Source organism: Talpa occidentalis, unplaced genomic scaffold (genome assembly GCF_014898055.3).
Source record: "Talpa occidentalis isolate TD23 unplaced genomic scaffold, MPIMG_talOcc4v2.1 talOcc4.3, whole genome shotgun sequence".
Taxonomy (NCBI): Eukaryota; Metazoa; Chordata; class Mammalia; order Eulipotyphla; family Talpidae; genus Talpa; species Talpa occidentalis.
The window spans coordinates 108657568-108674032 of record NW_023603184.1 but is presented as its reverse complement, the minus strand read 5'-3'; the positions used below and the strand labels follow the sequence as shown (position 1 = coordinate 108674032).

Genomic DNA, 16465 nt, shown 5'->3' with positions numbered 1-16465 from the left:
GGAAGGTAAGTTATTTCAGGGTCAGACTAATATGAAGTGAAGGTTAAAGGGATGCTGAAAATTCAGTAATCAATATATATATTTTATTTCTCTATTTCAAAATAATTTCTCTATTTTTCTATTTCAATTAAGAAATCCATGATGAACAAAATACAAAAATTTTAAATATGGTAAGATCAGTATTATAATATTTCCTTTTGTATCATATTCCAATATAACTTGTCACAGCAGTTACTGATTTAAAACATGCATTGAAAGAAATATATTTTAATCTTGTTTTTTGAGACTTTTGGTGTTCCCTTCAGTTTCACACTGGAGGCAAGTGCCTTTTTCACTTCACTATAGTTCTGGCCCTGATTTATTTCCATGATGAATCATCTCAGTGTTTAATAGATTAAAACAGAATAGTCCATTTCTATCTTTTTTTTCTGCCAAAACCTTTACTTAAATGGTTAAGTGACATTTGTACAAAACCGTAGATATTTTTGATAGAGATATTGGGGAATACCTCCATTTTGAGAAAGTTAGTGTGGATGTCAGGGATTTGGATAAATCTCAAAAAGAAACATCACTTGCATAATGGTGTCACCTAAAGATTCTGTTTGGTAGAAGAAAGAAGTCGCAAGATTATAAACCTACTGTTTAAGACTCATTTCCGATCGTTCTCAAATAGAACTGGAAACTTAGGAGTCAACAAAAAGGGAAAAATTTCAAGTAGATCAGAATCAGTCTGGCAAGAGAAGTGATCACGGAAGGAGATTTTTGTATAATTAAATGTCAGTTTGCATTTTGAAATATTGCCTGCTGCCGCCCACTCAATCACCAAGTGAGATGAGAGGGAATATTCTCTATGCAGACCCAAAACTGACAGCAGCACTTGTTGGGTTCTCTGTGAACAATGAGCTATAGAGCAGAAGGATCAGAACAGATCATTTTCCAGTGACAAAAAAAAATTTGCCAGTAAGTTAAATTAGCAGTATAATCTCCTCCTAGAAGAAAAGCAAATAAACAACAGATAAAACGAAGCTGTAACAACCTTTGGAATTTTAGAACAGGGAAGAAGTTTCCAAGTCATCTAGTTTATCATCCTCCGTTTACAGAACAGGAATTTTATTACCTCACAGATGAATAGTTTCTCAAGGTCACCCAACTATTAAGTGACTGACAGCTGTCACTTTCGTCCACTTGACACTGGGGGGCAGTTGTTAGTTTGTTTAGCAGATGAGTAGTGCAATAGAAAGTGTGCCCTTGTTCTGTGCAGGCAAATGGCTTAGAGGCTTTTAAGTCTGTTATGAGAAGTGGGAGACATGCTTGGGTAAATGTGCAGGATCAGCAGAACACAGACAATGTTGGCATTTCAAGAAATACTTTACTTCTTTCTTCCCCTCATGTTGCAATTACACAAATTCCAAATTTCCTAAATAGGAATCTACAAGAGTAGAACTTGGATACATGGATTTTGGTAACGGTTCCCTGGGTGTTTTTGATGTGCACCTACATTCGGCACAACTTCATTGTAGATTCATTTCTTCCTCACAAATATGTCTTTATCAGTCAACAACAACTTAATATGAATTAATTCAGGGATAGGTTTGAGTGGGAATGTGGTTTGAAGCAACATATGACAATGCAAAAGAGGGAAAATTCTTGAAGCACCTATGGCCTTTTTTAGTTTTATCCAGTCAAAGAATGGGAAGAGCATATATCTGTAGTTAACCGTGCAAGGATTTTTCTTTCTTTCTCTGCTCATAACCAGGCTGTTCTTGAATGCCCTACTTGGTACTGCTTGAGAATCTTATAAGGGTCTGTTGCCTTGGAATGTGATGCTACATTATTCACAATCAGAGTGGTTTCAAAACAAATATTTTAAAATCCTTATTTCTTATCCTTAGATGTAGATTGTTGAGTTAATCACACTCCTCAAGTAATAGTCTGTCAATACTCATCACTGGCTTTTGAGCATTCCTTTCTTGTATTTATTTATTTCCTATCATTCCCATTTCTGTCTTTCCCATCCCCCAAAAGGCAAACATTTCTGTACGTTTGGCATGAGTCCTTTCAAAATTATTCTGTCATACTATGAATCTGTATCTAGGTCACTGAGGTGAGAGGAGAGAAGAGTTTGGTAGATATTTTAATGCATTTGTAGAGACTGAAATACTCTCTTTGATCCATAAAAAATTTCAATTGCTGATGTGTACATAATGTTCTAAGAATTCAAACTGGCAAATCTAGCTTAGCCCAGCTAGTTGGTCACTACCATGCATTATCCTACCTTGTCTGTCATTTTTTCCAAGCCCCTACCCCTTAGGACATAATAAGTTGGTTGCCAGCCACCTATAAACTGAAAAATCCTTGTACCCACTTATATATTTAAAAAATTGATCTGCAGTCTAATGTAGTCAAAAGATTTATTTGCATATCTGAACAAATTGTATGCAGGCTGTTCTTTAAGTCTTTTCTGAGTGTAAATCAGAGTGATTTTCACAACTTCATATCTTTGAAATTAAGAACATAAAAATAGTTGGGGGAATGTACTTCATGAGCATTTCATAGAATAAATTTAGCAATTACTCTTAGGGGCAAAAATAATTTAGTTTTCACTGTCTTCTCCTTTTTTTTTTTTTGTAACAGAATTAAATCAAAGTCTCATTTCTTTCAGAGGGAAAGTGAGAATATAAAGACTTTAAATGTCATCAAATGTAACATCAGAAGTAGTAGAGATATTTGTCAAAGAAACATTTTTAAAGATCAATCTTAAAAGGGCAAAGGACCACTTAAAAGAAAATCAATATGGAAAGAACTAGTAGTCAGAATGGCAATAAATTAGAAGTTCAGGGAAAATCAACTTTCATCACACTCGTATCTTGCATTCCACTCTACTGGGTCATCTTTACCTGCTGTCTCTATTTCACATCTACTACAACTAGCAGTGGGGTGATGACATTACCTGGAGGCTCCTCTTTCATTTGAAACCTGGAGTGTTTGTCTTGCTCCCAGGAACTTCAGGACAATGATTTTCAACAAGGCCTTTTCTCCTTCTCTGTTATCAGTAGTTTCTAATTTTGACAATCTCAATTGTTCTGATATCTGAGTCCTTATGGTCTGTTCTTCTTATCTTTGTCTTTTATATATATGACCTTGTCAGTAATTGGGTCATCTTCTACCTGTGGTACCTTTGAGATTAATTTTGCCTGCAGGGCGTGCAGGGTCATTTCCTGGCATCTGTATCCTACCCACAAAATCTGTCAGCTTTGAATTTGATCTGCTCTCTTAAGTTCTTAAGGGAGACTGGAAAACTGCTATTTTCTTCTCATGTTGCTCTTAAGTGTGTTACACTTGCTGTGTGCTTTGACACAACAGAACACGATTCCTTATCTAAATCTATCTTTGCTCCCTGTTATTGGCAGCAACTTGAAATAGGGTAACTACAGGGGTAGATCAGAAGGAAAAAGAACAATATCGCATGGTTTCAGTTATAACAGGAATATAGGGGAACCAAGTAAGACATCAGTGTGAAAAAAATAATAACAGTACAAACCACAAAAAAGCAAAAACAGACAATTATAAACCAGAGACATACTCAGGGGAGAAGGAGGGAGAGGGGTGAGAGAGAGGGAGCGAAGAGCACAGGGGACTGTGGTGATGGTGCATGGGTGCCTTGGGGAAGGAAATTCTAGGGGGACTCAATCTGAGGGAATGGGGGGAAGCAAATATTGTCTAAAAATGTAAAAAAATGATAAATGTTAAAATAAAACAAACAAAAAAAGAATCTGCCAAAGGATGAGAAAAATTACTTATAAATTGTACTGACTTCAAACTCACTAATACCTCTATCTCTGTGTGTATTTGTGTGTGTGTGTGTGTATGTGGGTACACATACAACATTGCATTTGCAATTATTCTATATCAGGTTTTAAAATATTATAGCAGGAAAAAAATGAAAATCACATTATTGTCAAAAGTTACACTTTTTGATCTGAGAAAGTAATTAACAGGGCTGTAATTTTATAGGAGACTTATATTCATTCTGTATGATTGAATATCCACAGGTGTTGAACCTTTTCATTTGCTACACAAATAATACAAATTCTGTGGCTTTGGAAAGCACATATGATAAACAATGCTTGAACTTTGTTCCCATGAATTATAGTGCCATTGCTTTATCTTAACAATTGCTCAGGGTTTTCAACAATTCTTTTTCTTTTTCATTCTTTTGTTTGTTTTTGGTTTTCAGAATGGTGATATAAACAAGCCTATAGTATCCAAATTTTGTAGGTAAAGTAGAAAGAGATGTTGACTGGAAAAACTTGCTGGAGGTTATTTACTGGACTTGTATTCTACTGCTCACAAGTCAGGTTACTAGAAGGGAAGTCGGTGATCTTGTCCTGTTGTATCTGATAAAGTTACCCTGGCATGGTCTCCAAGAGACAGCCTGGTTCCTTCCAGTAAATAACAGAAAAGGACTGTGCATCACCAGTTTCATGAAGAAATATCCTACTAGTATCTAACAAGAACCTTTCCTGCTTTATCTTACCAATCTTTCTTGACTTTCAGTGTAACTAGCTAGTAGTGACCACAGCAATTGCACGCTTGCAATATTAAGCACATAAGAGGGGAATATATGTTTTTAAGTTTCCCTTCCTTCCTTCCTTCCTTCCTTCCTTCCTTCCTTCCTTCCTTCCTTCCTTCCTTCCTTCCTTCCTTCCTTCCTTCCTCCCTTCCTCCCTTCCTCCCTTCCTCCCTTCCTCCCTTCCTCCCTTCCTTCTCCTTTTTCTTTTCTTCTATACATCATGTTTAAAACTATAATGGTAATTACAAAATTATTTTAAAAAATTAACACTTTCTAGGACAGGACAGGAAGGATGTTTTCTAAGTTAAAGCTAGTGCTCATAAATGACAAGTGGCTAGATTTGATGACATGGAAAAGAAAAATTTTAGTATATCTGAAAATCATCATGAACAATACAAAAAGGTAAATTAAATGTAAAAACATTTGCAATATATTAGCAGAGTGTTAGTATGTTTAATATGCAAAAATATCTCTTAAAATGCAAAAATGTCTCTTAAAATGTTAAGAGCGACTATTTCCTATTGAGACAAAATCAAAGGTATGAATAGAGAATTCACAAGTAAAAGTTATAATATGTGCTCAACATGTGTATACTAAATTGTTGTTATACTATAGTCATGTAAGTGAATTTGAAAGCATGATGTAATGATCAGATTGTTAAGCTCTCTTTAAACACCTTTTATTTACATTGTTGAGGGTAAGGGAAATAAACATTCTTGTATACTACTGTTAAACTTATCTACAGGTCAAGTGGGCAATATATACCAAAAACAGACCCAGTAATTCTACTTCTTAGAATTTATCTTAGTGCAATAATTGTGGATATTCATGAAAACACAGAAAAAATATTTTCCAGAAATAATTGTAATAGTCAAAAGTGAAAAATAGGGGCCTCCCCGGTGGTGCAGCAGGTTGAGCGCAGCGCTGTGAAGCTGTCCACAGCCTCTGCAGCACTGGTTCGAGTCTCGGCCGACCAGGGAGATACCCACATGGCGTGGCAGAGCTCTCCTGCGGTGCCCGCTGCTCCCCTCAGCAGTGTTTTCGGTCCTTCTGCCTGTTCTGCTCCCTGCTCTGTCTCTGGTGAATTCTCTCATCCTCCCACGCCTCTGGCCTGTACACCAGTGCTTGTATAAATAAAAATAAATCTTAAAAAATAAAAAGTGAAAAATAAAAACCTGTTTTACCATCTTTCACAGTTTTGAGAGGAAATGAAATGATTTTAGGTGGTCCTTGATCCCCTCACATCTGAAAGTGTTTGGGAAAATGTTTCTAAGGCCTTATAGCTTGTGTTTTGTCTCCTAGGGTTCTTTTATACCAGGAATGTGATTTAAATTTGACTGAAATTTTTTCCCTTAAATAATATCAGGATTGAAAATATGTTTTAATCATAATTAAAAAAAAAAAGCCATGGACCATAAAGAACCTGATTAGCAATGACTGTATAATACAAAATGAAATGCCATGCAATTAACTGGAAGTGTTTATAATATGCATATAGACAAGGGGTTTATAGTTATCTTATAAAATTTTAAATAAGAGGCTCTTACAAATTAGATCTAAAAAAAAAGATGGAAATCTGAAGGGAAAAAGTAAAAAAAATAATTCATCCATTTTTACTCTGTTATAACAGTGTTTGCTTCAGTTATTTGAAAGTTTGTAACAATATATACAAAATTTGTTTGTATTTGATAATTTAGCTTGACTAAATTATCTCTGTATAGTGAATATTTTTCTGACATTAGGACTAATATTGAAGATGAATATTTAATGAGTGGAAAGATGTTCATTTTATGTTAAGTGAAAAAGCAGAATATGAAATTGTGAAGTAACCAGGTTTTGATAAATACACACTCACATTTTTTAAAATCTAGAAAAATATGCTAACATAAAATGCATACTTCACATTCTGGGTTTAAAGGGAATTACTTTTCTTCCTTTTTTACGATATTCTAAAAATTTTATATGTTGAATACATAAATTTTTAAACATGTATTGAAGTATAATATAGAGTTGGAAGTATACCTACCATAAATGAACAGCACGTTGATTTTCTGTACCCTGAGCACACCTGTGTGGTCAGCTCCCCGCTCAAGACATAAAATATGATAGGTCCATTTTGTGCTCGTTTTAAGTCATTGCCCAACCCTCACATCACCATCATTTCCTGTCCAAGATGATTGTTGATAGCCCAGATTAGGGCAAAAAAACATTTCAAAGACATAGTACTCTCTTTAGAGCAGTGGTTCCCAGGCCTGGCTGTGCACTAGAATTACCTGGAAAGGTTTACATTAATAGTCCTGTACTCCATCCCAGACTAATCATATTAGAATCTCTAAGGATGGGATCCTGGCACCAGTACTTTTAAAAACTGTGTTAAGAAACTTTTGATAGATGATCAGATTTTAGAACCATGGTGTCATTCTTGACACCGGTCTCTCCCTTTTCATCCAGTCCAATTTAATCTGTCACCAACTCCTGTTGATTTTCCTCTCAAGTTTTTTAAATCTATGTGCTTTTCTCCTCTGCCATCACCATCACCATCTAGGCCTATTTACCATTTTCTTTTACTTAAATAATGATAATAGTTTCTGAATTTAGATAATAGTTTCTGATAATAGTTTTGGCAACCTCTCTACTTTGCACCCCATTTTTAATCCACTCTGAATGCTGAGTGATATTTTCTTAAGTCAGATCTGATTTTTTCCTTCCATTTAAAATACCTCTGCACTTTCCCGAGATTAGTACTTCAGCTTAGCCTGCAAGGGTCCCAACGTAGCTAGTATACCACATAATTGGACAAGTATTAGAATTATATATAATTTAGTTTCTATTCTAATATTTCAACTGTTTATAAATATTAGTACCTCAAAATAAGTATATGTTCTCCCTGTAGTTATTAGCTAGTGCTAGATTTAGTTATCAATCTAAATTGACATCTAGTTAAATTGACTAAATCTATTTCTCTATTTAACTAAAAAATTTTCATCATTGTTCTTATATAAAATTGACAGCTTTCATAATTATTATTACAGCATTTTCTTGTAATTGGAAGCACATTTTTTCCTTCTACTGATATGTTCTCACTGTATTAAGCATAAAAGGATGTTTTAATCCTAATCTTATCAGAAATACACATATATATTTGAAGTTTATATACTGGCATAAAGAATAAAACAAATTTTGGTTCTCATTATTGACACTGTTATATTCCTTGTCTATAATGGTAACTTGGACTACTCAAAAAGCATGGGTCCCAGAAAAGGCATCAGTATACATAGTCATTCAACTGCTGAGCCTTCTGAAATCCAAGGTCAAATTAATTAACAGATTTTGGCTAAAGCTGTTAATTTACCCTCATATTATCTAATTTACCCTAGTATTATCCAGTTCAGAGTAGTTAAAACTCTATCCTATTTGATATAAGAATTCAATATTTTCCCAACTTGCTCTTCTTGTATATTTTTTTGGATCCCTGAGATATTCCATGCCAGTTGTTACTTGCCATCTTAACCTTAAGCAGCTGCCTGGCTCTGGACCACTGCATCACACTTTGGTTGGTCACCAACATCCTTCTTGCTCTTCCATGTATGACTTTAACCCTTGGTATCATTCCAGAAACACAAAATTCTCCACAATAATAGGAAAATCACTGTGATGTTTGTGTGGCTTAACTAATGACATCAAAATTAAAAGAAGTGAAGAAGCCAACAGTTGTCACTAGATACTGACATTCTCTGAGTTCACAGAACAAGGCCCTCACAGAGCATTCTCTGTTGTGCAAAATCTTCTCTGTCCAGTCTCAGGCTTGTCTCTGTGTTTCAGTGATCAGTGTGTCTCTCTACACTGAGAATGCCTGGAATTAGTTTCTATACCTGGTGCACAAGTCCACTCTCCCCCAAGCTTAGATATTGTCATAGGTTCATCCCTGTAAGTATCTATTTCCTAGCAATAAAACTTTTGGTAAAAATGAAAGTGGAAAATATCTTCCTTTTGTGATTTTCCACCCATCCAGAAATGTGATCTTTCCTTTAGTTCTAAGATAGTTCAGAACAATATCAGTGTTTTCCCCAGAGTTGAGTTTATTTATTTATTTATGTAATTTATTTATTTTATAGATTGATTGATTGATTGATTTATATAAGCACTGGGTACAGTCAGAAGCACAGGAGGGTGAGAGAATTCACCAGAACCAGAGAGGAGAGCGGAGCAGGCAGAGTGACGAAATACACTGCTGAGGGGAGCTGCCGGTGGGTGGCAGGAGAAGTCTGCGCGCCATGTGGGACCCTCTCCGGCAGCCAGGGATCAAACCGGCCGTGGAGAGGCTGCAGGCAGCTTCACAACCCAGTGCTCAACCACTGCGCCACTGGGGAGGTCCCAGAGTTGAGTTTATTTAATGTGGAATGACCTCACGTATGGAGCTTATGTTTTATAGTTTGGCTTGAGCTTCAGCAATCCCAGGGCACCTTCTCTCTATAGTGAACTGTGTTCATTTCCTTCCTGGAACTGGCAGGATAGATTTAGTCAATTCAAATATATATGTGTACTTCAGATAAAATTAGCAGTGGTTAATTGCTTGAATAAGACACATTTATCTTCCAGCATCTAACAAAAACATTTAGGGACAATACAATTTAAATCCTCTTATAGGAAAGAAATATTTCGTGAAAGAAATTATTTTCAGAGATGCAGCTGTACCACAGTGAAATCAACCTTTTATATGATTATGAAAAGCAGATTAAGCTCTTTGGAGACACATTATCTCTATCATCTTCATTATAAAATAGAGTCCATGCTCTACCTACAAGTCTTCGAATATAATCGAAAGATCCTCTAAGATGTTTTACCCCAGACAAAGAGGAAGTGTGCCCCAAAAGCTGAATTCAAATCTTTTCCTCAAGGGAAACAAATCTCTAAAAGCAGTAAGATGTCAGTTGTTCTTATTCAGCAATTAGTGTCAACATCTCATGGGATTGACATTAGGCCAGCGCGCCCCATTATAATCTATTTCACTGTCACTCAGCAAAGTGCCAGTACGTGACCAGGGGAAAAAATAAAATCTGAGCTAGATGAACTGTCTAGTGATATCAAATACTAAGCAATAATTTCAATATAATAAAGCTAAAATGCTGCAGAAGTATGCTTAGAGTATGCTTGGGAACTGTTAAGCAAAGAATTCTCCACTTTCTCCTCAACAATGAGCAATAGAATGATTCCTTCTTCTGGTTTTTTTAAGCTCTTAATTGTTTAAACATTGTATTGAAGTACCATTGGTTTACATGGTTGATAGTACTTTGTGAGTATAGAATCTCACCTACCTCCTGACCTGCAGCCACCATAGCACACCTACCAGCAAATCCACTTCGTCCTCCTGCATAGTCCATTGTGCTCCTGCCCTACTGCCTGCCCCGCCATTGCCCCAATTCTATAGTCAGATTTATCTCAGTCCAACAGTGGATGTTGAGAGATACTGATATTGTGTCTTTCTACCACTTCTAAGTCTGTTTCCTAAGATCTCTGAAGCTAAATAGATGATGGTTACAAGTGGCTGTTAGTAGCTGGGTACATTCCTCCAAGAGGGAAGTTGGTTAAGAGAGAACTAGGCATAAAAAACTGGGACTTGGTGGACAGAATAAACCCACCCCTCTCCCTAGAATGATACATAAACATAGTGTTGGAGGCTTGTGGATTTTAACTATGAGAGTTACTCTAGGAAAAAGAAAAGTAGATAAGAAGGTTACAGAGGAGGTTTGTATTCTGCTGAGGTTACAGGATATTCTGTAGTAGTCATTCATTTCATTTTAAAGATTTCTTCTTACTTAAAATATGTATAAATAAATCTGAAGCATAATTTATTTTGATAACAAATACTAATCACAAAAGCACAGATGAACTGACTCTTTTATAAGGTAATATGAAAAAGAAGTTATTTTTTATATTTAGTTTTCTTGACAGGGCATACTATATTAATGATAAGCTCATTTTAAAAATTATATATCTTTTTATCAACTAGTTCTATTAAAGAAATAGATACATTTTATTTATTTATTTAAAGATTTATTTATTTATTTATACAAGCACTGGGTACAGTCAGAAGTACGGGAGGGTGAGAGAATTCACCAGAGCCAGAGCGGGGAGCAGAGCAGGCAGAAGGACCGAAGTACACTGCTGAGGGGAGCAGCGGGCAGCAAGAGAGGTCTGAGCACCATGTGGGACCCTTGCGGGTGGCCGGGGATCGAACTGGTGCTGCAGAGGCTGCGGGCAGCTTCGCAGCTCAGCGCTTAACCACTGTGCCAGTGGGGAGGCCCGAAATAGATACATTTTAAATTGAATTCCTTAAAATGGTGACATTCAGAGTGAAATATTTATGGGGCAAATAGATTTTACCTATCCAAAATAGCAAAATTCTAACAGCATTCTGAGGGGTGTGATCTAGCCAGTGGTATAATGTAAAATGATACTTTGCATTAGGATATGAGTGTAAATATGGTGTTCTTCTTGGCATACTATCAATATCTGTCTTTATGATCAAACCCTCTACTTTAGCTTTCTTTCTCAATTTTAAATACTCAATTGGTGAACACCCAAATATGTACTAGTCCTCATTGCTCCTTCCTTTCCGCAGAGCTCCAAGTCAACTTGGATCATTAGAACTACTCAAAGCCAGTATATTTCAACCCTCTGAGTTTTTTCCATATGCTTATACCCCTTACAAGTGCTGCTATTTCCTTTATATGAATTCTTCAACCCTGATAACACAGTGCTATCCACTTCAGTTGGTTCTTTCTTGTGCAAACTCCTTTTCCCTTATCTTTTGCCCAGTAAGTCTCTGGATACTGTTCACCTCTTTCTTCTTTTACAGTCTTTTTTTTTTTTTTTTAATTCTAGTTGAGAAGCAAAAACATTGTCATATTACACTGGTAAGTATGAAAATGCTAGTAATACTGGTATTAACTGAAATGAAAAATTATATATGTTAAAGTGAAACTGAACAGAATGATTGAGATGCTTGAGTTATTGAAAAGTATCCTTTAACACCTTCACTTAGGTTATAATTAATCATTATGCCCTTATCTAAATAAGTGAAGGAAAAAATCAGCTCTTAAAATATATAAAATTATATCTTGTTTTGCTTTTTTCCGTTTTCCTATTACTAATTTACCATATATTTCTATTTTGTATTTCAGATGCTCTGCATTTCAACTTCATCAAAGATTAAATTGATGATGGGCTAGTATGGAAATCTAAATAAAAGTGATTTGATTACATCTATAAGAAAATATGTTCAAATCCCCATGGACTGACTTATAAAGGCGCTTTCGTGGATATAACCTAATGTAAGTTGCAGAGATAATGTGTTTTAATCTTTGCTATCCACCTCCTCCAAGACTTAGGTAATTTGTCTATTTGCAGGTGTGCAAGTGTGTCTACATATATTTTTCAAAACTCTTGAGTTGATAACATCATGTGTTCCTTCCTTGAACAGATATCTGAATGCCTATTATGTAAAAAAAAAGTATGGTTCTAGGCTTAGGGATATCCAGAAATGAGGTTACTGCCCTCACAGAGCTCACACACTATTGGGGAAACAGACATAAACCAAATAATTGCACAAATATATATGAAATGCACACCATGAAGGGTGCTGTTAAGGGAGGGTCACATACCACTATGTGATTCTATAACTGGGGTTCTGCCTTTTCTGCAGGGTCAGATAAGGTCTCTGGAGACAGTAATGTTGCAGCAAAGCTCTCAGGTGTGGGCAGGAGTTAAAAGGTAAAGGAATTGGGAGGTCATAAGAAGAGGGGTAAGAATGGAAAAGAAAGTGCACCAGACAGAGGGCACATATGTTCAAAGATCATTTTTGCTCTTTTAGGTAATTTTGATGACTTTTTCCAGAAGTGACCACTGAGTAGCCAGGAGACTTTCAGTTTAAACCATAACATGAAAATTAATTGCAATCACATTAGATCAATAGAAAATAACAAGGCACATATTTCACAAGCACTTGTACTTTTTCTTTCAGGAATGAAGTACTCCTTAAGCCCTGACAACTACCCTAAAGATGGAATTATGAATATGGCAACTTTTCTACGGGGCTTTGAAGAAAGGGGAATAAAGAACGACAGGCCTGAGGACCAATTGAATAAAGAGAAAAAGAAAATTCTGTTCTCCTTCTGTGAGGTGTGCAACATCCAGCTAAACTCTGCAGCCCAGGCCCAGGTTCATTACAATGGCAAATCCCATCGCAAACGAGTAAAGCAGTTGAGTGATGGGCAGCCTCCACCCCCAACTCAGGGCTCAGGGCTGCTGCTAGCCAGCCCCAGCTCCAACACTAATGCAGGTAGGTGGGAGGGCCCAGCGCTCCATTTATTATGGCTGTGGGTGATGGCTCTTCTAGAAAATGAAGGGTTGAGAGCAAGACTTAACCATTTAACCTTAACACTACCACCACAGTAATTTATATTCTTTTCCCTACAGGTAAAATCTAAGAATGGTTAGTTACTTCTCAGTATATTTTTAATTATTATTGTTCATAATATATATTAGAAATGAATGTCATATTATATATACACATATAGATATGGACATATACATAGTTAAAAACACATTCATCCAAATATATTTAGAGCTCTAATTGGCTTTATTTAACAATTCTCAGATAGCATCACACTTAGCAAGTAGAATGACTGCAAGAATTTGGAGGAAATGGAAGATTTTTATAGTCAAAAGAAGGTGGGAAAAGGTGATTAACAACAAAAGAAGAGGTTATTTCAGGCAAAGCCATCTTCCTTTCCCTTCCCTTTAGGAAGGCAAGGGGATTACTTTACTGATGCTGACCGAGGAACACCACATTGATGTAAAATTCCACTTTTGGGAGAAGCTGAAACTGTGATATTAAGTTTTGGTGGGGATATTCATTAATGGACTCCATTTTGGGCCTCCTGTTTCTTTTTTTTTTTTAAAGATATTGTTAAAAAACAAAATTCACACATTTAGAGCTCTAATTTACTTTATCATATGATTCATGAATCAGGCACACCTCAACTAGAAATGCAAGAGGTTTCACAAAATCCAGGGTATTTATAGACAGAAAAAGGTAAGACAAGGTTATAAGCAAAGGAAAAGATTATTTCAGGTAAAGTCATCTTCCCTGGGGGGAAGGCAAGGGTGTCTTATCATATAGATTATCTCACTGGTGCTGATTGGAAAAACCTGATTGATTGCTTTGGTATTTCACTTTTGGGAGAGGTTGAAACTGCAGTGAGATTAGGTATTAAATCTGGGTTGAGACCTAGCATGAAAGACTTCATTTTGAGGTCTGTTATTTCTATTTCTTAAATATACACATAAACACACACACACACACACACACGATAGACCATATATTGGACCATAGACTTGGTTCTGATTTATCCCTATATCCTCAAAGTCTGTCAGCATTATATAATGTACTTTGAAAGGTGTTTAAAATGAATCGTGGTGTCAATTTTTTCCACCTCTCAGCAAAATTAACCTTTCTTTGGTTCATTTGTCAGGGTAGTGTACTATTTGATAATACAGAAAAAGTACGACATATATAACATCCCATGCTGTAGGAAAGAATCATCAATCTTACCTATTAGACTTGTTATATATATATATATTAAGATTTATTTATTTATACAAGCACTGGGTACTTCAGTCAGAAGCATGGTACAGTCAGAAGCATGGGAGGTGAGAGAATTCACCAGAGTCAGAGCAGGGAACAGAACAGACAGACTAATGAAATACACTGCTGAGGGGAACAGCGGGCGGCAGGAGAGGTCTGCGTGCCATGTGGGACCCTCGCCCGGTGGCCGGGGATTGAACCAGCTCTGCAGAGGCTGAGGGCAGCTTCGCAACCCAGCGCTCAACCGCTGTGCCACCGGGGAGGCCCTAGACTTGTTATATTCTTTTAGGGAGTTGATGTTCTAACTATGGAACTATAGGACAGGCCTTGCCAACACTAACAAGGCTTACCTCTGAGATCTGCTGCAACCGGTACACTCATCTTTTATTCTCCCTTCACTCTTACCTCTCACCTCTTCCTTATGGGCTGGCTAGAGGCAGAAGCTTAGGAACTTTTTATTCCTGTGTCTGTCCTGAATTCTGAACAGTCTTTCAAATCCTTTATCATATTCTTGGGCCACCCCTTCCTCTTCCACATTTCTGGTCATTGGGTATCTTCACTATGATAGAATTCAAGAAAAATGTGAATCTTACTGTTATCCTAGTGAAGATTTCTACAAAAGAGGGCCTCTTACCCAGGTTTACATGGGAGAGGCCTGCTCCTCAATGTGATGGAAGAGCTCCAAATTCCACTCTAGCAAGTGTTTGTTCTGGTAGAGGATTCAGATTGAAGTGAGAGGATGCAGAATAGCCATTTGTTGGATTTCACTTAGTGCTGTTACATAATTTTTGGTTTTGGGAAGTCATGCCAGTGTCCATGTAAGTTCCAGTGAGAACTGTTTGTATGTGTGTTGTAAATAATTTTTAAATTTTAAGCTACCCTTAACTACTTTTTAAACAGTGTATGGTTTAATCTCATTTAAGCTGTTTTTCCCAATTAATATTTAATTGTGCTGTGAAAAGAACTTAAAGGAACTTACAGGATGTGGGATATACACTTGGTAAAAAAGTCACTATTCCATTTTATACATTTTATATTATGATGATAATTATCATAAATATTCAGATACATTAATACATCTGTATTTACATATTAAAAATAAAATTGTTATTAGGTTAAAAACTGACGAGTGGGCCTCCCCGGTGGCGCAGTGGGTTGAGCGCAGCCCTGTGAAGCTGGTAAAATACCATGGTAAAATGCCATGTGTAAGGACAGGAATGGACACAGGGCAGGTTTTCTATGATCCAGCAGACCGGGTATAGGAGGAGTCAGAGTCCTCAGTGGCTTTTTGCAGGTCTTTTATTGGGATTTACCCGGTACACAGCGGGCAATGGTGCTGGGGGGCCGGGAGGCTGGCAGGCCTCTCAGCCCCAAGTAAGTCTTCACTCTGTCTGGGTTCTCTGGTGTTCTCTGCTTCTCTCTTGGCTTCTGCTGCTCCTTTCTTGGCTTCTCTTTTGGCTTCTGCTGGTGTCCCCGTGACGCCGCCCATAAAAACCCAGTCTTAGCCCAGGTGAATCCCATCTACCTCTGCCCACACCCTATTCCAGGTGCCTGCCATCAGGCATGCATTCAGGACCGCAAGGATCCATCATCTATCCTGATGGCGGGAGGGCAGAAAAGCCTGATACCTTTTACCTTACCCTGCACCATGTTAACAGCTAGGTTAAAATAGCATATCAATTGATACAGTAAAAATATTCATGAAAACCCAGCTCTCATTTTTGATAAAAACTCTCAGCAAAGTGGAAGAAGAGGGAAATATCCTCAATTTAATAAAGAACATCTACCAAAGCCTACAACTAGTAGCATACATAATGATGAAAGACTGAATGGTTTTCTCTAAGTTTTCCCGAAGGTAAGGATGTCCATTCTCACCTCTCTTATTCACCATAATCCTGGAAATTCTAATCACTTTTAGAAGGCAAGAATAAATAAAAGACATACAAATTGGAAAGGAATAAATAAAACTATTACTCTTGTGTATCACATGATGGTCTGTGCCTAAACAAGCTATAAAAAACTACAAAGAAGCTACAGAAGAACTTCCAGCATTAATAAGTGAGTTTAGCAAGTTTGTAGGATAGTGGATCAACACACAGTAACCAATGGCATATCTATATACTAAAAGAAATATAAAACTAAGCCAGAGAGAACTGCTGGACTTTACAGCTCTCCTAAGTTCTTTTCATAGTCTACTCTCTGGCCTATGTCAACCAAGATCCTCCCCATCAAGTCCAGACATC

The 16465-nt window shown here is 36.8% G+C and overlaps 1 protein-coding gene across 6 annotated transcripts in view; it reads left to right on the top strand.

Annotated features, from left to right (window-relative positions):
* The window catches only part of ZNF385B (zinc finger protein 385B), a 366436-nt gene that overhangs the window by 73215 nt on the left and 276756 nt on the right, over positions 1–16465 (top strand). For 5 of the 6 annotated variants that reach the window (XM_054699900.1, XM_054699901.1, XM_054699899.1 and 2 more), the window contains 2 exons: positions 11758–11907; positions 12597–12918. In XM_054699900.1, the coding sequence (XP_054555875.1) occupies positions 12599–12918 (320 nt within the window). In that variant the 5' untranslated portion in view covers positions 11758–11907; positions 12597–12598. Of the gene's footprint in view, positions 1–11466; positions 11491–11757; positions 11908–12596; positions 12919–16465 lie in introns of those variants that run through there. The other variant, XM_054699902.1, reaches the window with a different exon arrangement.